Genomic DNA, 21,855 nt, shown 5'->3' on the forward strand with positions numbered 1-21,855 from the left:
CGCTTCTGAGCCCAGGTGTATGCAGAGCGCTCTGCAGGGCCTGCTGAGAACTGCACAGGTGATGGTGAGTAGAGGAAAGAACACAGTGGAGATGGAAGGCTCTATCAAGTCTAAGCTAATGATGTGACCCTGAGCTGGTCCTCTGGAGCCTCATTGGTCTTGGGTATATTTAATTTAAAACACCCCTTAGACATCCAAGTGGAGACCTCAGTTAGATAGTTGACTGTGTGATTTTGGAGCTTGGAGAGTGGTCGCACCTGAAAGTGCAAATTTGAGACTCTTCAGTTCTATATGAAGCAGTTACCTGGGGAGAAAGTATAGACAAAGAAGTGGGGCTAGAATTGAGTCCTAAAGCACTTCAGGATCTGGAGGTTTGGCTGAGAAGGTGCTAACAGTTCCATACAAAATATGAGGATATTTTGTAGACATGTCAAATTCGGTATGTCTAAGATGGAACTCCTCTTTTTCTCTCTTTCGTACCTGGTTAGTGGCATTATCCATCATGCTTCGTCAGAAACTTAGGGATTGCCCTGGTCTCCATCTCCACATACTTGGTGACCAAGCCCTTTCTTCTTTTGAATATCTTACCAGCCTGTCCTTTACTGTCCATCTCATTCCCACTGCCTTTGTTCCTGTCCTGATGATTTCTCACTTGTACTTCTGCAGATGCACCCTGCTGATTTCTCTCTTCCAACCTCACCTTCCCTCCAGTTCACTTTCTGCAGTTTCCAGAACCTTCTTTTAAAATGTTAAGCCTCTTGCTATGGTAGGCATATTTTACCAGTAAAAAATACAGGTAGTTGTGTTGTTGTGCTCAATCGTGTCCAGCTCTTTGCAACCCCACGGACTGTGGCCCGCCAGGCTCCTCTGTCCATGGGATTTCCCAAGCAAGAATACTGGAGTGGGTTGCCATTTCCTTCTCCAGGGGATCTTCCTGACCGAGGGATAGAACCCAGATCTCTTACGTCTCCTGCCTTGGCAGGCAGATTCTTACCTCTGCGCTACCGGGGAAGACCCCCTCCAAGAAATACCGGGCACCTGGTTAAATATAAATTCCAGACAATAATTGTGAGTATGCCCCAGGCAACGTTTAGGACATACTTAGAGTAATTGTTGTTTATTTATCTGAAATTCAAATTAACTGAGCTTTCTCTACTCTCTATCCAGAAATCCAGTCTTCCTTTAAAAGTCATAATAGTTCAGGTAAAATCTAAATGTCCTGATGTCACATTATAAATTTGGTGTGTTCTGACCTCTTTGTGCTGTGTGAACTACTTAACGATGTCCTGAATTCACTGTACTGCTTTACTCCTTCACACCTCTGAGCGGTGCACTTACCTTTTCCCAGGATGCCCCCTCTTCTCAGTTTTATGGTTAATTCCAGTTGTTAAGACTCAGTCATTATCCTCTCTAGGAAGTCATTTCTAACCCCCTACTCCCCACCTTGTGGATAATAATAGAAACACCAGCTTTTCTTCTGCCGTCTGGTAACATTCTTTGCTTCATATTATCACAGAACTTCTCATATTGCAAATTTAATTAATTTTTTACCTATCTCTCTTTCCTAGATTGTGAGTTCCTTAACAGGGTCAAAATTGTTTCCTTTAACTGTACCCTTGGAAGGTAGTGGGCTCTTAATGTGTGAAGGAACTAATGAACGAGAGTGAATGAGAGAGTAGGAAAGAACCCATAACTCCGCTCTTCCCACCTTGACTCCTCCGTAAGTCTGTTGCAGCAAGCTGCTTCCTTGGCCTGCCCTCCTCTCTGCCCCCAAGGAAGCTGCATAAGAGTCAGAGCCAGGTTTTATCCTCTGCATACCCAGGGCCTTGAAGTGTAGGTGCCTAGTGTGTATGTACTGAATGAAGAGTGCATGAATGGATGAGTATATCTTGCAGGACTCCAGGTCCTGTTATCCCTTGCATCAGGGGCCATTATCCCTGCATTGGGTCCTGGGGAGGGAAACCTCCGACCGTGACATTTTCGAATCTCTAGGGCAGATTCTGGACAGTGGGAGCTGCAGCTTCTCTGACTTATATCTCAGTTCTTCTCACACAACTCCACTACTTCCCCATCCCAACGTAGGGGAGAAGCCCTCTTTTCTCCCTACAGCAGCTGGCGTATAACAGCTCAATAAATGTTAGCAGTCATTCACATATGGAGCCTCCAGGGCTCAGCCCCTCTGTCATTTCTCTCCCACTCTCAAAGCCGGTGCCCTGAAAGCCATGGGGACCTGACATTGCTTTCTCTTCCAGGGATTGTGGTCTTTACCACTTCTCAAACAAGGAGAAGATTTTCCTTGTCTCCCACCAGGGCAGTTCAATTAAAAGCGGACTAATATTAAATGGCTCTAATTAATTTTTTATTAATGTTTAACTGCTAAATTCCTTTTTCAATTAATAATTGTGTCTTTATGCTCAAAGGTCTTGTTTTTTTCATATATATGGAAGTTCATTTGTTTTATTAAGGGAAGTACCACCTGCAAAAACTATTAATGACTTGAGCTCTGTGATTAGTTCATTTTAGTGACATTTTGAGATTTAATAATTAATCTGGCTCAAGTTCAAAGAAAGAAAACTCAATGCCAGAAATTCCTAGCCAGCAAGGAATATAAACAAACCTTACAATTTGTTCCCTCAAATAATAAGAACCATTGAGATCAACTTCTTGCAATTAGAAATGTTTTGAGAAAATGCAGGAGGAAAGTTCAAGAAAGCATGTCAAAACAACGAGACTCAGTGTGCATTTTCATTATTGTAATTGATCAAAGTCTGTTTGCAGTAGACTTGGATGTGAATAAATCAAATGTGACTTTGATTTGGCAGAGGCACACGAGTGACTGGCGGGAACACATAGCAGGAGCAGCTTCTGTTAAAGCAGAGCTTGCTTGGTGGTTGTTTCATTCTAATAGATTTCCAAGCAACCCAGTGCTATCGTACTCACCTAGGCTCTGTCATTTATTTACCCTTTTGGCTTCTACTCCCATCCAGGCAAGATTAAATTCATTTTTGATTACTAATCGAACAGGCGTTGCCTCTGGTCTGAACAAAAAGTACCTTTGGTGACCTATGTACCTTCCCCCCGACCCCATTTTTTTCCTCTTCTCTCTTTCATGTATTTTTAAAAGGGTGATCTAATAACTTATTATTTCATCCTGGCAGTGCAACTTGTAGAACTAGAAAATGTAGTTGAAACAATTTGGCAATATTTTCCAGCTTAGGCATAGCTACTGCTTTTGTGAGGTCTGAATTGTTTCCTGGTATGTTGCAAAATGGACACTGCAAAAGATAATATTCATTTTAGAATATTTTGAAGCAGTTATAAACCAAATTCCCATTATAATTGTGTTGATTGTAGGGGTGGAGTGTGTGGCATATACTGGGAGGCTACTTTCTAGATGAGACCACTTTATAGTAGCCAAATGTCTCTAAGGTTTGAGGACCTGTGTCATACTTCATGCCAAGTCTTCACTTAAATCTAGTTATTAAATCTTTTTGTATTCTTCAAAATGTTTTTTTAAATGGACTCAAAAGTAGCATGGGATTCCCAGGTGGCTCAGTAGATAAAGAATCCACCTACAATGCAGGAGACTCAGGGAACCTGGGTTCCACCCCTGGGTTGGGAAGATCCTCTGGAGGAGGGGATGGCGACCCAGTCCAGGATTCTTGTCTGGAGAATCTTACGGACAGAGGAGCCTGGGGGTTACAGTCCATGGGGTTGCAAAGAGTCGGACAAGACTGATGTGACTGAGCAAGTGAAGGCAATATATTCATACTTTACAATTTTTAGTATCTATTATGCTAAAAATTATTTATTGGTATATAGAGTTTAAATTATGGAAAGAACATGGAGCTGTCAAAGTCAAATATATTGTGTATATCACATGATCTAGTGAGAGGTGAAGAATGTATGGATAGGGGAGAATGTGTTTAGTAATTTAAGTATTTTAGAAAGTTGATCTGTTTCTAAGGCTAAAATTAGCATTATAATATCTTTATCTTATGTGTACTTTGAAAGATATGTATCTACATTCAGTAATTATTTGAGATATATTTATACTGTTTTTGCCACAAATGTATTGCTAATTTATAATTTTAAATTAAGACTTTAAAAAATTTAAGTTCATGTTTTTTGTATGTAATATAACTGGATCATCATGAAACAGCCATGTTTTTGTTGTTCCCATAGAAAGCTGAAAAAAAATCCAGCAACATGGGCAATTTCATCATTAGTCGTAAGACTGACTCCTAAGCTTTTAGTTGCTTTTGAATATAGTAAACAATGAAACATTGCCGAATTTACTTCAAACTGTATTTAGATTTTTTTAATCTTGGGATTTCTTTTGTACTTAAGTTTGAACGTAGTTATATGCGATATACTTGAAATTCACAAGTACTTGAAACCAAATGGAGACCATTTATAAATACCAAACTCCAGAGGAGTGTGAAGGCAGAATCTTAAGGAAAAAATGGGTTATATTATATGTAACTGTGTTCTGTCTGCCTTTTTTCCTAGCTGGATTCATAGCAATTTAAAAATAAACATTAGAGTTTCCTAATAAAGGACTGACCATTAGCTCTATATTCCATTTCCAGTTCTATTTGTATAAAAATTACAAAATAATTTTGAAGTCTATTACAGAATTTTATCTTTAAATGAATATCACACCATCATATGTATGTATATATAGAGTGTTACCGAAATACTCCTTGACAGAAGAATTTTCCATTGACTAGGCAAGACTCTAAAGAGAGAAATAAGGTTAGGGGATTGAGCTCCTGAATTATATCATAAAAACAGTTTTTCATTTTTATTTATACATACATGTGGCACATACAAATAGGCAGACTAAATTAAAAAATACTAGTGACACTTTACGTATCTTCAGCTATTAATAATGGGTCATTTGTATTTATCTTCCTCTTGTTCAAAAGGTATATGTGTAATAGTAAATATTCCTAAATGCTGTTATATGTGTGCTTAGATCAGTGTCCAAATACTCAATTCCGTTTAATAATTTAGACTCAGAATTGTTCATTCCTATACCTCTTGTCCCAGTGTAGCCTCAGACATGCAGAATGACATGGATACCAGAGACAGAAAAGCCTTGGGTAACCATTGTAACTCGCTCAGTTCTCAGCCCTTTTCTTCTTCCAGTTGCTGTTGTTCAGTCTCTAGGTCACGCCCTACTCTTTGGAACCTCCTGGACTGTAGCACACCAGGCTCCTTTGTCTTCTACTGTCTCCCGGAGTTTGTGCAAATTCATGTCCATTGAGTCAGTGTGCTATCTAACCATTCCATCCTTTGCCACCCCCTTCTCCTTTTGCCTTCAGTCTCAGCATCAGGGTCTTTTCCAGTGAGTTGGCTCTTTGCATCAAGTGGCCAAAGTATTGGAGCTTCAGCTTCAACTTCAGCATCAGTCCTTCCAGTGAATATTCAGGATTGATTTCCTTTAAGGTTGACTGGCTTGATTTCCTTGCTGTCCAAGGGACTGGCAAGAATCTTCTCCAGCACCACAATTCAAAAGCTTAATTCTTCAGCACTCAGCCTTATTTATGGTCCAACTCTGACATCCATACATCTTGCTAGTGCTCAATAATTTCAATCGTGTCTGACTCTTTGCGACCCTGTGGACTGTAGCCCACCAGGTTCCTCTGTCCGTGGGATTCTCCAGGCAAGAATACTGGAGTGGGTTGCCATGACCTTCTCTAGGGTATCTTTCCAACCCAGGGATCAAAATCAGATCTCCTGCATTGCAGGTGGATTCTTTACTATCTGAGGCACCAGGGAAGCCCAAGAATACTGGAGTGGGTAGCCTATCCCTTCTCCAGGGAATCTTTTCAATGCAGGGATCGAACTGGCGTCTCCTGCATTGCAGGTGGATTCTTTACCAGCTGAGTTACCAGGGAAGCCCAGAAAGGCTTCCCTGACCAGGAATCAAACCCAGGCCATGAGACAGCTGAATCCTAACCTCTAGACCACCAGGAAGTGTCACATCCATACATATCTACTGGAAAAAACATGGCTTTGACTAGATGGACTTTTGTCGGCAAAGTGATGTCTCTGCTTTATAATACGTTGTCTAGGTTTATCATAGCTTTCCTTCCAAGGAGCAAGCATCTTTTAATTTCATGGCTGCAGTCACCATCTGCAGTGAATTTGGAGTCCAAGAAGAGAAAATCTGTCATTGCTTCCACTTCTCCCCCTGCTATTTGCCATATACTTATTAAGTAATATAAGTTTTGTTCCAGTCAAGCTGAGGTATCCACAAGAGAGCACTTATAGATAGCTCTCTCCCTCCTCTCTGATAACTAGACTATGGTTCCAGGGTTCAAGTTTACATTGCCTCAGTTTCCTTTATCTCTCCCAAGACATCATCTTAGAGATCTCCAATTCTGTTCCATCATTTGTTTTACCTCTTTTTTATAGTCCAAGTAGTCTGTTCTGTTATGTAATATCTCCAGCTGTATATTGGAGCCTATTTCTTCATCATCTTGGAAAAGTCACATGTACTAGAGTTTCACATACAGGACTATATGATTGGAATGGGATTATATATTAATAATTCCTAATGTCTTTGAATCAGCATGTCTGAAAATTGCATTTTCAAGCTTCGTTTTTGTCTATATTTTGCTCATTAAAGGAAAAAACAACTTTAAAAACTCTTGTCATTGCTGTTGTTCAGTCGCTCAGTTGTGTGTCCAACTCTTGTAACCCCATGGACTGCAGCACGCGAGGCTTCCCTGTCCTTCTCCATCTCCCGGAGATGGCTCTTTTTTTTTATTACCATACCTATTAATTTGCAACATTTGGGAGAACAATAGTACAGCTACTAAAAGGGCTTATCTTAAGCAGGGCTCTTAGCAAAAGGAATGACAGAGGATGAGATGGTTGGATGGCATCACCGACTCAATGAACATGAGTTTGAGTAGCCTCTGGGAGTTGGTCATCGACCGGGAAGCCTGGTGTGTTGTGCGGAAAATCCTGTGGACAGAGGAGGCTGGCAGACTACAGTCCATAGGGTTGCAAAGAGTTGGACACAACTTATCGACTAAACAATACCACCAACATAATAAGTAACCATTAACTTGTCTACACTACAAAAACAAGGTTAAGCTTGTTAAGGGCATACAAAGCTTTTTTTTTTTAATCTCCTTTTCAATGTAATCCTTCACAAACAATGGTGAGTTATAATTTGACTAAAGAAATACAGAAATTCAAACATTTAACATGATACTTTTCACAAATGAGTTTGTCTGTTTTTCCAATATCAAGTCTCTACTGTAAACAACTCAAGCCTAAGCTAATTTGCTCCAGCTGAACACCCCTGGTGCCTGTTGAAATGAGATTGTCACAGAACAGTGGTCATTCATAAACAACATATTTGGGGAAAGTTCTGAAATACCAGATTTTGGTGCAGCTTGTGCTTTCTCTGTTGCCAGTATGTGGTTTTTGGTTTTTTTTCCTCTTCCCTGAGTTTGGTTGAGAATGATATCCTTCAGTACTTTAGTCCTGGGGACTCTTTGATGTGACCTTCTCAGAAACAAGTTGACCTTATGCATGACTTTCTGTTTCCCCACCCCACCAGAGTCAGCTTCAGTGGAGAAGGGCCTTTGGAAGCCAGGACAATGGTGCAAGACATGGAAGCTTTGGTGGGCAAAGGCTCTTTGTCAGGTGGGAGTAGGGAGGGAATGAGGCATCATCTGCCTCCCAGGTAGTACTATTAATTTGAGTGCTGCGTATGCTCACAACAGTCCTCGTTCATTTCAAGCAATACTTTTCCTCTATTTAGTGATAACTGACATTTTTGCAAAGCTTGAAAAGTCCTTCTGGTGGGGATACAATGATGATAACCCTCAAAATCTATAGCATAGTTTCAATGCACAATGTGATGATGCTACTCGTGGGCTCAAGTAGCTGAGAGTGGATTGACATAAAGTTACAGGGCACTGAGTACCTAGCAGAGTGTCCCAAAGTCTAGCATTTTTCCCTGCAATGGAGTCCTTCATTCTGATATTTCTGGCACTATTCATTCCTTTATGTAGATTCACATTTCCATATTGTATCATTTTTCAACCTAAAGTACTTCCTTTAATGTTCTTATAGCACAGGTTTGCTTGTGACAAAAACATACCCTCCCCCCCTTTTTTTTTGGTCTGAAAATATCATCATGCCTTCATTTTTAAAGGATATTTCCACTGAATATAGGTTTCTAAATGGACAGTTTTTATTTTCTTTCAGTATATTAAAGTCATTCCATTTTTCTACATGCCTTGCATTGTTTCTGATGAGAACTCTATATTATTTATCTTTGTCTCATAAATGTCCTTTTGTAGATTTTAAAAGATTTTCTCTTTATCACTAGTTTCTTGCAGTTTGATTTGATAAGCTTTGGTTTTGTAATTTTCCTACTTGGAGTTTTTTAGTGTCTTGAATATGTAGATTTATATGTTTATTTACTTGACATATTTTTAGTCATTATTTTGTTTCTCCTCTCTTCTCATGCTGTGATTCCAGTTGCATGTATGTGAGACTGCTTAATATTGCCCCAGAGCTCACTGAGGCTCTGGTTCAGCTTTTAACCTTTTTTCTCTCTTTTGCTTCAGTTTGTATAGTTTCCATTGTTTCCAGATTTATTGTTTTTCTGCAGTGTTTCATCTGCTGTTAACCATATCCATTACATTTTTAATTTCATGTATTGTATTTTTCACCTCTAGAAGTTCTATTTGGTTCTTTTTAAATGTTTCTAGTTTTTTTTTTCTTTATGTTGCATTTTCTTTAACATCTTTGAACATATTTATAGCAGCTATGATAAAGTCTTTATTAATTTCATCATTTGTTTCATGTTTCTGTTTTGTATTACAGAACTAGTTTTGTATTACACTTTCCTTCTTTGTGACTGGATGATAAACATTGAAACAGTACATTATTTACTGTCTGTGTTTTTTATCGTCCTTTTAAAAATGTTGAGGTTTTGTTTTTTGGTTGATTTATTTTGGAGTATATTAATTTACATGTGAATCAGCCCAAACTTTTAAAAGTTTTGTTCAGGTGGATCTAGAGAAGTTCTGTTCAGTAGGAGTTTCTTCAGTGATGGAAATGTTTTATATCTGTACTTTCCAAGATGGTAGCTACCAGTCACATTTGATTAGTAAACACTTGAAATGTGCCTAGTACATTTAAGGAACTAAATTTTACATTTTATTTTAATATAAATTCTACTGTATTGGACAGTGCAAGTTTGGAGTTACATCTTAGTTAGTTAGTTAGTTAGTTCAGTTGTGTCCAACTCTTTGCGACCCCATGGACTGCAGCATGCCAGGCCTCCCTGTCCATCACCAACTCCTGGAGTTTACTCAAACTCATGTCCATTGAGTCGGTGATACCATCTGTCCTCTGTCGTCCCCCGTCTCCTCCTACCTTTAATCGTTCCCAATATCAGGGTGTTTTCAAATGAGTCAGCCCTTAGCATCAGGTGGCCAAAATCTCTTCTTGTGTGCTAATTTATCCTTACTCCTCTGGAGGGATCCTTCTGAAATCTCCATACTAAATGCCCTTCAGGTTTGGTGAGGAATCTCTGGTCGATTAGAATTTAAGTGTCTCCTAGTCTCATGCAAGCTGCCACAGCTGTTCAGTTTACAGTTCCTCAGTAGTTGTTCTTTAGCCACAAACTGACCTTCATGACCCTGTAGAGTCTCATCTACATACAGATTAATACTCAGCTGAACACTCAGCGTACTGCTATGCAGGTTTCTCGAACTCTCTCTGTGTGTTCTGATGCTCCACCCCACAGATCCCAGCTTCCTCAGACTCCCTGACCAACTGTCTCTATCTCTTTACCTCCGCGAGATCACCGGTCTCTGCTCGGGTTCCCTGTTCCTGTGCAGCAGCCCATAATATGCCTCCAGGCCGAAAGCTGAGGTGAAACAGGGGTCATCTCATTTGTTTCCCTTCCCTCCAGGATCGCAGTAAGGCACCAGCTGCTGTTTAGTATTTGAAGAGTTTAGTGCTTTTGCCCAGTTTTCTAGTTGTTTATGGCCTTCCTTTGTGGCTCAGCTGGTAAAGAATCTACCTGCAATGCAGGAGTCCTGCGTTCAATCCCTGGGTTGGGAAGATCCCCTGGAGACAGGAAAGGCTACCAACTCCAGTATTCTGGCCTGGAGAATTCCACGGACTGTACAGTCAATGGGGTGGCAAAGAGTCGGACACGATTGAGCAACCTTAACTCACTCACTCACTAGTTGTTTATGGCAGAGGAACTAGTCTGGCATCAGTTATTCCATCTTGTGTTTTCAAGCCAGTAGACTGTGTCTTACTAACACCTTAGTTCTCAATCCGGTGGTAATGGTTGCTGCCTTTGTTGGAGACTGTAGCACATTAAATTGGAGATTTTTTTTTTTATCCTGGCAAAATTAGGAGTTTTGATCATTCTTTATAAAGATAGCAATTAATGTAGGAATTCTGCTGTTTACAAAATGTTCACAACAAATAGTTACTCAATGTATGTCACAAATTAGTGGCTTACATTTTTAAGTACTTAGAGGTATAAGTATTAAGACTTTATTTCTACCCCGAGGCAAGAGAGAAGGACAGGTATAAGTTTGGTGTGTTTATTGTGAATGGAACAGAATAAACATTCACTATTTAAAAATCCACTCATACCCTCTTCTGTTGTACTGTTAACTGCCCAGTAGTAGCCAGTTATTTCCCAGTCTTTACAGTAGGCTGCGGAAGAAGACACTATTGTAATCTCCATTTTACTCATGAGGAAATGGAGACAGAGAGGTTAAGAACATTAACAGGGTCACCCAGCCAGTCAATGGCAAAACTGAGATCTATATGCAGTTAGTCTTGCTCCAGAGCCCATGTTTTTAGCTGCAGATTTTCAGAAGATCAAACAATGTGAACAGTATCCATATGAGTATTTGAGATATAAATGTTTATGCATACATGGTCACTGTATTCCCATTTCCAGATAAAGAAACTGCACCTGAAAAAATTAAGTGACTTTCTTTGCGTCACAGATAGTAAAAGGTAGATTTGGGATTGAAACTATGAGTGTTTGGGTGAAAGAACTGTCTATGTGAATAGTCATCAGAGTGCTGTTTTTTAAATGAAAAAGTGACATATTGGAAACAAAAATAGAGGTGGTCATTAAATAAGTCATGGTGTAATGCAAGTGATAAAATACCATACAACTATTTTTTTTTTTATATTAGAGAATGTAAAAAGGTGGTGGTGGCTTAATCACTAAGTTGTGTCTGACTCTTGCGACCCAGTGGACGCAATGGACCCAAGGTCCACCAGGCTCCTCTGTCCATGGGATTTCCCAGGCAAGAATTTTGGAGTGGATTGCTGTTTTCTTCTCCAGGGGATTGTCCCAACCGAGGGATCAAACCCACATCTCCTGCATTGCAGGCAGTCTCCTGCATCACAGGCGGATTCCTTACTGCTCCAGCCACCAGGGAAGCCCATGTTATAGGATAAATACTTATTTTAAACATATAAACATTTATGTAAGACCTACTTACCCTTGGTTTATTCCTAAAATGCTGAAATAATCAATGTTTTTGTTGATAAACATATTGAGACTTAGGGTGACTTTGTTCCAAGGAAATAATTTAAGGGGAAAAACTTTGCTTTATAGTAATTTCTGCTGTAAAACAGGCTTTGTTAAAAAATTACTTCTGTTTATCTCTAAGTCTACAAATTTCTATTTTTTCTACCTAACTACTTTCATTTTATCTACTCCAAATATTTGCAAAACTAGATTTCCTTACGTAAATGATTTATGTTCAGTTTAATTCTTCTGGAAGCTGTTGGCAGGGGGCTGGTAACCATTAGTTTAAAAAAAAAAAAGACAAAAATTATTTTCTAGGGAAAAACTGTGGTTTCCATGTTTTTCAACTTTAAAATCTTTAGTCTTCATGTTAAAATAATGAACATATTCAGATTGGCTTTTAATTTGCCTCAGTTGGTGTTATAGGAAACTCTTTGGCAGAGTATGGTGAGTAAAGAGGCAGAAAAAGGTGAAGGCAGAAAAAAAGAACAGCCTCTGCCCTTGGTTTCCTTCTGTGCAGAAGGCATCGGCTTGCACCAGCTGTAAGACTACAGCAGTAGAGTTGAAATCCATAGAAAGGTGTTAGGACTGTCCCTCTTACACCAAAGTAAAACAAGTTGCATACCAGCTTCTCAGTGGGTTTTGCTACCTGTGGTGGCTACTGGTGCAAATTTAGTGCAGTCCTGATCGAAATGGGTGAATTTAACTCAGATGACCATTATATCTACTACTGTGGGCAGGAATCCCTTAGAAGAAGTGGAGTAGCCATCATAGTCAACAAAAGAATCCGAAATGCAGTACTTGGATGCAATCTCGAAAACGACAGAAGGATCTCTATTTGTTTCCAAGGCAAACCATTCAATATCACGGTAATCCAAGCCTATGCCCCAACCAGTAACACTGAAGAAGCTGAAGTTGAACGGTTCTGTGAAGACCTACAGGACCTTTTAGAATTAACACCCAAAAAAGATGTCCTTTTCATTATAGGGGACTGGAATGCAAAAGTAGGAAGTCACGAAACACCTGAAGTAACAGGCAAATTTGGCCTTGGAGTACAGAATGAAGCAGGGCAAAGGCTAATATAATTCTGCCAAGAGAATGCACTGGTCATAGCAAACACCCTCTTCCAACAACACATGAGAAGACTCTACACATGGACATCACCAGATGGTCGACACCGAAATCAGATTGATTATATTCTTTGCAGCCGAAGATGGAGAAGCTCTATACAGTCAGCAAAAACAAGACCAGGAGCTGACTGTGACTCAGATCATGAACTCCTTATTGCCAAATTCAGACTGAAATTGAAGAATGTGGAGAAAACCACTAGACATACAGGTATGACCTAAATCAAATCTCTTATGACTATACAGTGGAAGTGAAAAATAGATTTAAGAGACTAGATCTGATAGACAGAGTGCCTGATGAATTATGGACAGAGGTTCGTGACATTGTACAGGAGACAGTGATCAAGACCATCCCCAAGAAAAAGAAATGCAAAAAGGCAAAATGGTTATCTGAGGAGGCCTTACAAAAAGCTATGAAAAGAAGGGAAGTGAAAAGCAAAGGAGTAAAGGAAAGATATACCCATTTAAATGCAGAGTTCCAAAGAATAGCAAGGAGAGATAAAAAAGCCTTCCTTGGCGATCAGTGCAAGGAAATAGGGAAAGCAATAGAATGGGAAAGACTAGAGATCTCTTCAAGAAAATTAGAGATACCAAGGGAACATTTTATGCAAAGATGGGCTCAATAAAGGACAGAAATGGTAGAAAGCTAACAGAAGCAGAAGATATTAAGAAGAGGTGGCAAGAATACACAGAAGAACTGTACAAAAAAATCTTCACAACCCAGATAATCACGATGGTGTGATCACTCACCTAGAGTCAGACATCCTGGAACGTGAAGTCAAGTGGGCCTTAAGAAGCATCACTACGAACAAAGCTAGTGGAGGTGATGGAATTCCAGTTGAGCTATTTCAAATCCTGAAAGATGATGCTATGAAAGTGCTGCACTCAATATGCCAGCAAATTTGGAAAACTCAGCAGTGGCCATAGGATTGGAAAAGGTCAGTTTTCATTCAGTCCCAAAGAAAGGCAATGCCAAAGAATGCTCAAACTACTGCAAAATTGCACTCATCTCACACGCTAATAAAGTAATGCTCAAAATTCTCCAAGCCAGACTTCAGCAATACATGAACCATGAACTTCCAGATGTTCAAGCTGATTTTAGAAAAGGCAGAGGAACCAGAGATCAAATTGCCAACATCCGCTGGATCATTGAAAAAGCAAGAGAGTTCCAGAAAAACGTCTACTTCTTCTTTATTGACTATGCCAAAGCCTTTGACTTTGTGGATCAGAATAAACTGTGGAAAATTCTGGAAGAGATGGGAATACCAGACCACCTGACCTGCCTCTTGAGAAACCTGTATGCAGGTCAGGAAGCAACAGTTAGAACTGGACATGGAACGACAGACTGGTTCCACATAGGAAAAGGAGTATGTCAAGGCTGTATATTGTCACCCTGCTTATTTAACTTATATGCAGAGTACATCATGTGAAACACTGGTCTGGAAGAAGCACAAGCTGGAATCAAGATTTCCAGGAGAAATATCAATAACCTCAGATATGCAGATGACACCACCCTTATGGCAGAAAGTGAAGAACTAAAGAGCTTCTTGATGAAAGTGAAAGAGGAGAATGAAAAAGTTGGCTTAAAGCTCAACAGTCAGAAAACTAAGATCATGGCATCCGGTCCCATCACTTCATGGCAAATAGATGTGGAAACAGTGGCTGACTTTATTTTTCTGGGCTCCAAAATCACTGCAGATGGTGATTGCAGCCATGAAATTAAAAGACGCTTACTCCTTGGAAGGAAAGTTGTGACCAACCTAGACAGCATATTAAAAAGCAGAGACATTACTTTGCCAACAAAGGCCCATCTAATCAAGGCTATGGTTTTTCCAGTCGTCATGTATGGATGTGAGAGTTGGACCATAAAGAAAGATGAGCACAGAAGAATTGATGCTTTTGAACTGTGGTGTTGGAGAAGACTCTTGAGAGTCCCTTGGACTGCAAGGAGATCCAACCAGTCCATTCTTTTTTTTTTTTTTTTTTTTAATTTATTAGTTGGAGGCTAATTACTTTACATCATTACAGTAGTTTTTGTTATACATTGAAATGAATTAGCCATGGATTTACATGTATTCCCCATCCCGGTCCCCCCTCCCACCTCCCTCTCCACCCGATCAACCAGTCCATTCTTAAGGAGATCAGTCCTGGGTGTTCATTGGAAAGACTGATGTTGAAGCTAAAACTCCAACACTTTGGCTACCTAATGTGAAGTGCTGACTCATTTGAAAAGACCCTGATGCTCGGAAAGATTGAGGGCCGAAAGAGAAGGGGATGACAGAGGATGAGATGGTTGGGTGGCATCACCGACTCAGTGGACATGAGTTTGGGTGGACTCCGGGAGTTGGTGATGGACAGTGAGGCCTGGCGTGCTGTGGTTCATGGGGTCGCAAAGAGTCAGACATGACTAAGCGACTGAACTGAACTGAACTGATCCTTTCATTCTGCCAAGGAGAAAGAGCTTTCATACTGACATATCATTTCAGAGGGTCTTGAAGAGTCTGGAGATGAAGTGGAGATGGCCTCGGACTGAAAAAAGAGTTCCATCTACTTCCATTATTTCCAGTATCATATTGAGGGACTTTCTTTGTGACAAGTGGTCACCTGGCCTGAGAATTCTACAGGATATATATATGAAGGAAAAGTCTGGCTCTTCTCACTCTCAGTCATAGCAGCTATCTCTAAACTCATAGTTACTATGGTTTTTAAACTACTCATACAGAATTGATCTGTGTTATGGAAGTTATAGGAACATTTATAAATATTCCCTCCTTCACATGTTTTCTTTGGGGGAGAAGTTTTATTAGATGCATCCTTCTTTGTGTCTAGAAGTTTTACTTTAGTTACAGTTATAACCTCCCTAAATCTTTTCCTAGAAGTACAGACCGTTATTTTAAATGTGATTTTAAATATCAGTGTTTACCTTGTTGAAGAACTTTTTTTGCTTGAAATTCATGTTAGAAACAGAAAGATTTCATCATTCTCTTGAATACCCAGATGTGTAATTTTTAAAAATCTTGATATTAAAAAATAACTTGGGATAACTTGTTTTTGACAATTTTGTCAGATATTAATTATGTTAACATATTATAAATAACACACATATTCTTCAAGAAATATTCAGGACTTCCCTGGTGGCTCAGACAGTAAAGAGTCTGCCTGCAATGTGGGAGATCTGGGTTTGATCCCTGGGTCAGGAAGATTCCCCTGGAGAAGGAAATGACAACCCACTCCAGTATTCTTGCCTGGAAAATTCTATGGACCGAGGAGCCTAGTGGGTTTCAGTCCATGGGGTCACAAAGAATAGGACACGATTAAATGACTAACATACACATTTTAAATAACATGCATATTCTTCAAAAAATATCAGATGTTTTTGTGACCTTCTTAAAGAAAAATCAGAAAATACAGATAAGCAAAAATTACTTTTTTTCTTTACTATTTCACCTGTTTTTTAAGATGCTTATCTTTTCAAATTTTAACATCTCTGAAATCAGAATGTAAAGTTTAATTGCCTTTTTTAGTGGTGCGTATCTGTGATGCATCTTAAATTTGATGGTCTTATTTTCAGTAAAATGCAGTTATTGATTCATTGTTTTTTGGGGCTATGTGCAGCCTGCTCAGTCGTGTCCAACTCTTGGCTGTCCCACGACCATAGCCCACCAGGCTCCCCTGTCCATGAGATTCTCCAGGCAAGAATACAGGAGTGGGTTGTCATTTCCTTCCTCAGTTTTGAGGGTATAGATCCTTACAAATAGAATAGCAAGTCTGAGTGATTGATCACACAAATTGCTTGCACTGATTGGAGGAAGCATTTCTAATAGCAGAGTGCCTTTTTGGAACTGGTGTCTAAGGCATGCTGAACTCTGATTCTGTGTCTGTCCTCCTCTTCGCTGCCATACCACTCTGGTGGAAAAAGGAAAATTGGTGGGTCTTGGTCCTGGCATGCATTAACTCCCACAGAGAAAAGACTGGCAGGAGCACCTCTCTGAGGCCTTCTCACCATCACTTCATCTTCAGTAGAAGTACACATAAATAGCTGTTATATTTGGAAAATCTTTTGATAAGAGTGACTTTTATGTTCTTGTGTAATATTTCATATCTATATGTACTAATATTTCATGTTAAGTGGTTTGTTTCACTTCCTGGGAAGTAAGTATCTCTATTTCGTGTTCCCTCCTATCTTTTTATTATTGTATACCAGGACATAGCTATTTAATTCAAAATAGCATCAATATATAATCAGATAGCTTTTTCAGAGTTACCCTGTAGGTATCTATATATTATTTAAATGTAAAGCAAGAATCATGTCTATATGTACTTTATTTTTTTACTAGCTATTTTATTTTTATAAAACCTGTAGTTTGGGTTTTCTTCTAACTAGAAATTTAATGATTTGTTCCATGTATACATGCATGCAGGAAATAATGAAGAATGAAAAATATAGAGAAGAAATTCAAATGAAAAGCCAAGATTTTTATGAAAAAGAAAAGCTTCTTCAGGAGAGCAACAAGGAGCTTGCTCCACCAGTTCAGACTCAGATTAAAGGGCATGCCTCTGCTCCATACTTTGGAAAAGAAGAACCCTCCGTGGCTCCCACCAGCAGTGGCAAAACCTTTCAGCCAGGATCCTGGCTGCCACAGGATGACAAGGGCCACAATCAGTGAATGTGCCGTGGTAAAATTTTATTTATGTGACTATTTTAACAAATAAAAGTGAAAAGTTACTTTGTGCTTTCCAACTCTACTATAGTTCTCTTTTCCATTAAGCTTAAGATCTTGTTTTTACTGTTGCATAAGTGTGAGGTTATCAACCATCAAAACCTGGCTTCTTGTAGACCTAAATCCTTCACTTGGTTTATTCAGTCAGCATTCTTTGTTTATGACTTTGCTTAGTTTTTTCCTCTTTTATTTGCTTCCATATATCTTGGTAGAAATGCTAAGGGTAAATAAATATTGAGCTCATGAAAAGACTGCTATTTCTATAGATTCTAAAGGACTAATTTCTATCATTCTAAAGGATCTATAGAAATTAGAGAATATAGAAATTCTCTGTTAATGAATTTTCTTAGATTTTTCCCTCTTTGGATTGCTCCCATATATCTAGGTAGAAATGGTAAGGGTAAATATTGAGCTTAGAAGAAGACTGCTAGATTCTAAAGAATTCTAAAGGACTTTAATTTCTATAGATTCTAAAGGATTCTAAAGGACAGTAAGATTCTAAAGGACTAATCAAAAACATGAACTTGGATGAGGCATGTGGAGGCCAAGAAAATTTACTTGATTAAAAAAAAAAACTGTCTTGATGAGTAGATGGGACAAAAGCTAGTTTATGGTGGGATTGAGGTTGGAATTTTAAAGAAAGGAATTTGAACCAGTAGAAGTAAAGAATCTATCACAATAGTCTGGAAGGACAGTAAACAGAGAAATGGCACAATAGTAGTTTAGTTCTGTGAGATTAAAAATTACTTTGAAGAAATGGAAAATAGAGCAGAGTTCTCAGAAAGTGATTCCACTGTTACTCAAGATTACAGTGATTTGTATATTGAAGAAAAGTATAGGTACGTGATAACATTAAAACAGATTATATACAAATGTGTTTTAGAAAGGTCATACACTTTCTGAAGTGCACAACCAAGTTTCTATTGCTAACAGTTCTAATTCCTTTTTTTTTTTTTTTCCATTTATGGTTTTCTTTCTCAAACTTTGAACTTTTTATTTTGTATCAGGGTACAACTGATTATCAATGTTATAGTAGTTTCAGGTGAACAGCAAAGGGAGTCAGCCATAAAATGTGTCCATTTTCTCCCAAATCCCTCTCCCAGTTCTAATTCTAATATAGTTCTAATAGTTCTAATATAGAGATCACCCAACAGTGTTTGGCATTGTAACAACTACTCAATAAACATGGACTGAAAAAAAGACTCAGATCTTAATGCTCTGAATAATATAAGAAAATCCTTGGTTAAGTGTTTAATAATGCATTCCTAAAGACACATAGGTTGAGATTTTTACTTAATAGAAGGTAAAATGTTTAATTGCTTAAGAAATAAACTACAGAAACATTGATAAAATGTTACACTAAAAACAAGTAATCAAATGTAATCACCATAATACTTAAGGAATGACCAAAAAAGCCCTTAGGTAATATTAACATTCAAGCAGCCCAGTTACTATCAGGCTAATTATTCTGTCTGTTTACATTATTATAAAGTAGTATTACATTTTGGCAAAGGAACTAGCTCCTAGGCAATATAAAAACATAAAATTTGTTGTGTAATTGACTGTAAAGTAACATGGTCTTGAATCCTTGATTACAGGAAAAATTATAAATTCTAACATGCTAAAATAGAATGCTTCTACTACCAAATTCCTACCAGCTTATTAATTGCATTCTGTATACATCTTTTACAGATGTTTGCCGTGTAGGCTGTTTCGTGCGTGCTTGTGTGCTCACTCAGTCCTGCCCGACTCTTTGCAACCGTATGGACTGTATAGCCCACCAGGCTCCTCTGTCCATGGGATTCTCCAGGCAAGAATACTGGAGTGGGCGTTTATAAGTATCTTAATATATATGACAGAATTTACGTTAATTTTAATTTGTATAGTTTCCATTTTAAAATAACTGTTTTAGAAAAATAAAATCTTAGCCAGTAGTTAACAGGAAGATGATGATACTGGCCCACTATTAAAGTGTGCACTTTCAAAGTGATTTTAAAAGATGAGGATAAAGTTTGTAGTAATCCATCCACATTACTTCCCTCTAGACTAACATTTTTAGAATGACTGGTTATACTGTTAGATGGTATCATCTCAGAACTGTTAGGGTTCTGAGAACATTTAGTCCTACATAAAAACGAGACTATAAACTTGACCTAATTAAGGCTGCCTTTCTAAACAATCTTGTTTTTATACAAGGCTTTTAGGCCAGACACATGCACTGCAGAATCAAAATTTTACATAAAATATTTACTTGTCTACTGTATTTCATATTTTAAATAGTTTTATTTGGGGTATTTGCAAGTTTTCTAATGAAAATGTTTTTCATCATCTCTTCAAGACAGACTCCAAACCCACGCAGTTTTAAGTTCAGAAGTTAAAATGTTCATTTTAAAATAGTGTCACATATGCCTTAACTACTCTCAGATAAATCCTTCTTTTTTATGCCTATGCTATACACGCATATAGCATTTTTCTCCCCAAAGCCCTTATTACACAAATTGTTCAAGTATACATGTATTGTTTGTTGGGTTTAACCATGTAAGTCTAGCCTGTTAGATATCTGAAATTAAAAATTAAAAAAATAATAATAATAATTTTCCGCACTATGTTATCCTTTTTCATTTCCTATTTTTACAAACAGCTGTTATTTATTTCTTACTTTTATCAACCTTGATTCAGTACCATCATATTGATTTTTTTAATGCTATCTTATTAAGCACACTATTTAAAATGTAACCTGAATTCACTTAGACTAGGCTTTCTCAAACTGTGTTCTTTGAAGAAGGGCAGAAAAGAGGGGAGGAAAGTCTATGATAATCAACGTAACCTAAAAGACTCCAAGAAATCATGCAGAAATGAATTGCTTTACCCCGTTTCCAAAACTTTTGGCATTTGAACACAGAACCCCTTTTAATATGTTTGAGAAATACAGAATTTGTCCTTATACATTTATTACAGATATGAAGCAAATACAAGTGAGCCTATACTCAACTGCAAATGTAAAAACAATCATTCCTAAATAGGAATCACACTTCCTCTAACTTAAAACCAGATGAGGTATCAAGTGCCCCTAAGGATAGGTGAGAAGCTGTTTGTTATAGTGATCTCAGCATTGGGTTTCCAGCTCATTGCATCAGAAGCCTATTTCTTTTGCTCACTGTGATGTCAGGAAATAAGTTTAAAATGCCCTTGCACATCTGATACAATAACACCATACTTAGGTTTACCACAGGACACTATGGGTCAAATTCTGATACGCAAACTTTTGGGGAGGGAGGCAGTATAATGTTTGTTATAGGCAGTCTTGTTTTTCCTTCAAAACCAGCCATAAAAGGTAATTGATTATACTACTAAGAACTTCAGAAACAACATAAGAGGTTGGTAGTTTTTAAAAGAAGTATTCTGGGTAACAGTAAATGGGATTCAACTGTAATAGTATGTTGTAACAAGACTGATTTTTCTGAAGAATATCAAACCTCACAATAATTATCAAACCTCATAATAATTAAGTCCCCAACTTAATTTTTCAACTTTATGATACTGAACAGAAACTGTTGAAGTTTGACCTTATCTCAGGCTAGTGGTATATGCTAGTACACTGTTGATGCTGAGCAGTGGCATGGAGCCACAGCTGCCAGTCACCCAATCGCAAGTAAACAACTGATACGCACTCATCCTGTTCCCACACAACCATCCTGTTTCTCACTTTCAGTACATTATTCAGTAAATTTTCAATCTGTAATGGGTTTATCAGGATGTAATACATCCCTACCCCTGCAACACACACAACATATAGACACGTATTGTAAAACCCTGTTGATCTCAAATGTATAAAATGGCTCTATAAATGGGAAAAGCTGAAGAAACAACAAACAGCCTATGTCAAAGAACTACAAAATTGTATTAAGACCAACAGGAACCATGAGAAACCCTATTTTAGTTAAATACCTTTTAACTGTCCAAATGAACAGTGAAACCATAGCTTTAGTAGATAACTAAAAATTTTAATTTCAGTAATACAAAAAGCACATCCAAGATCACCTGAATAACTAATTGGTAATGAAACACTGAATTATTTCAGTGCCTGGAGTTGCAGTGTGTTGCCTGCACTGGCATCAGGAAGAAACTGACAACCTAAAGTAATAGTAATTAAGTATTGTTCAAACCAGCCCATAAACATTCTCAGAGGTCCTTAGGTTCTCATATTGGAGGAACATTGCTCTCAACTTTTACACGTACAGTTGACCCTTGAAGAACACGGGTCCAAACTGTGTGGGGTCACTTATACAGTTTTTTCAATAGTAAGTACTACAATACTGCATGATTCAGGGTTGGATGAGAAACTGTGGGTACAGAGGAACCTTGGAACTGCAGACACAGAGAATCTGCACATAGGAACACTGTATAGTGAGGGTCCACTTACAAGTTATTTTCAATTTCGAGGGAGGGC

General features: G+C 38.3%; 1 protein-coding gene across 1 annotated transcript in view; it reads left to right on the forward strand.

The window, feature by feature from the left end:
• Positions 1-19,999, forward strand: part of NDUFAF2 (NADH:ubiquinone oxidoreductase complex assembly factor 2) — a 159,692-nt gene extending 139,693 nt beyond the window's left edge. Inside the window, exons 4-5 of the mRNA XM_070476729.1 lie at positions 17,106-17,361; positions 19,098-19,999. Coding sequence (XP_070332830.1) covers positions 17,106-17,351 — 246 coding nt within the window. The 3' untranslated portion in view covers positions 17,352-17,361; positions 19,098-19,999. The remainder of the gene's footprint in view (positions 1-17,105; positions 17,362-19,097) is intronic.
• The last annotated feature ends 1,856 nt before the right edge of the window (positions 20,000-21,855 follow it).

This window comes from Odocoileus virginianus, chromosome 14 (assembly GCF_023699985.2).
Source record: "Odocoileus virginianus isolate 20LAN1187 ecotype Illinois chromosome 14, Ovbor_1.2, whole genome shotgun sequence".
In the NCBI taxonomy this organism is placed as follows: domain Eukaryota; kingdom Metazoa; phylum Chordata; class Mammalia; order Artiodactyla; family Cervidae; genus Odocoileus; species Odocoileus virginianus.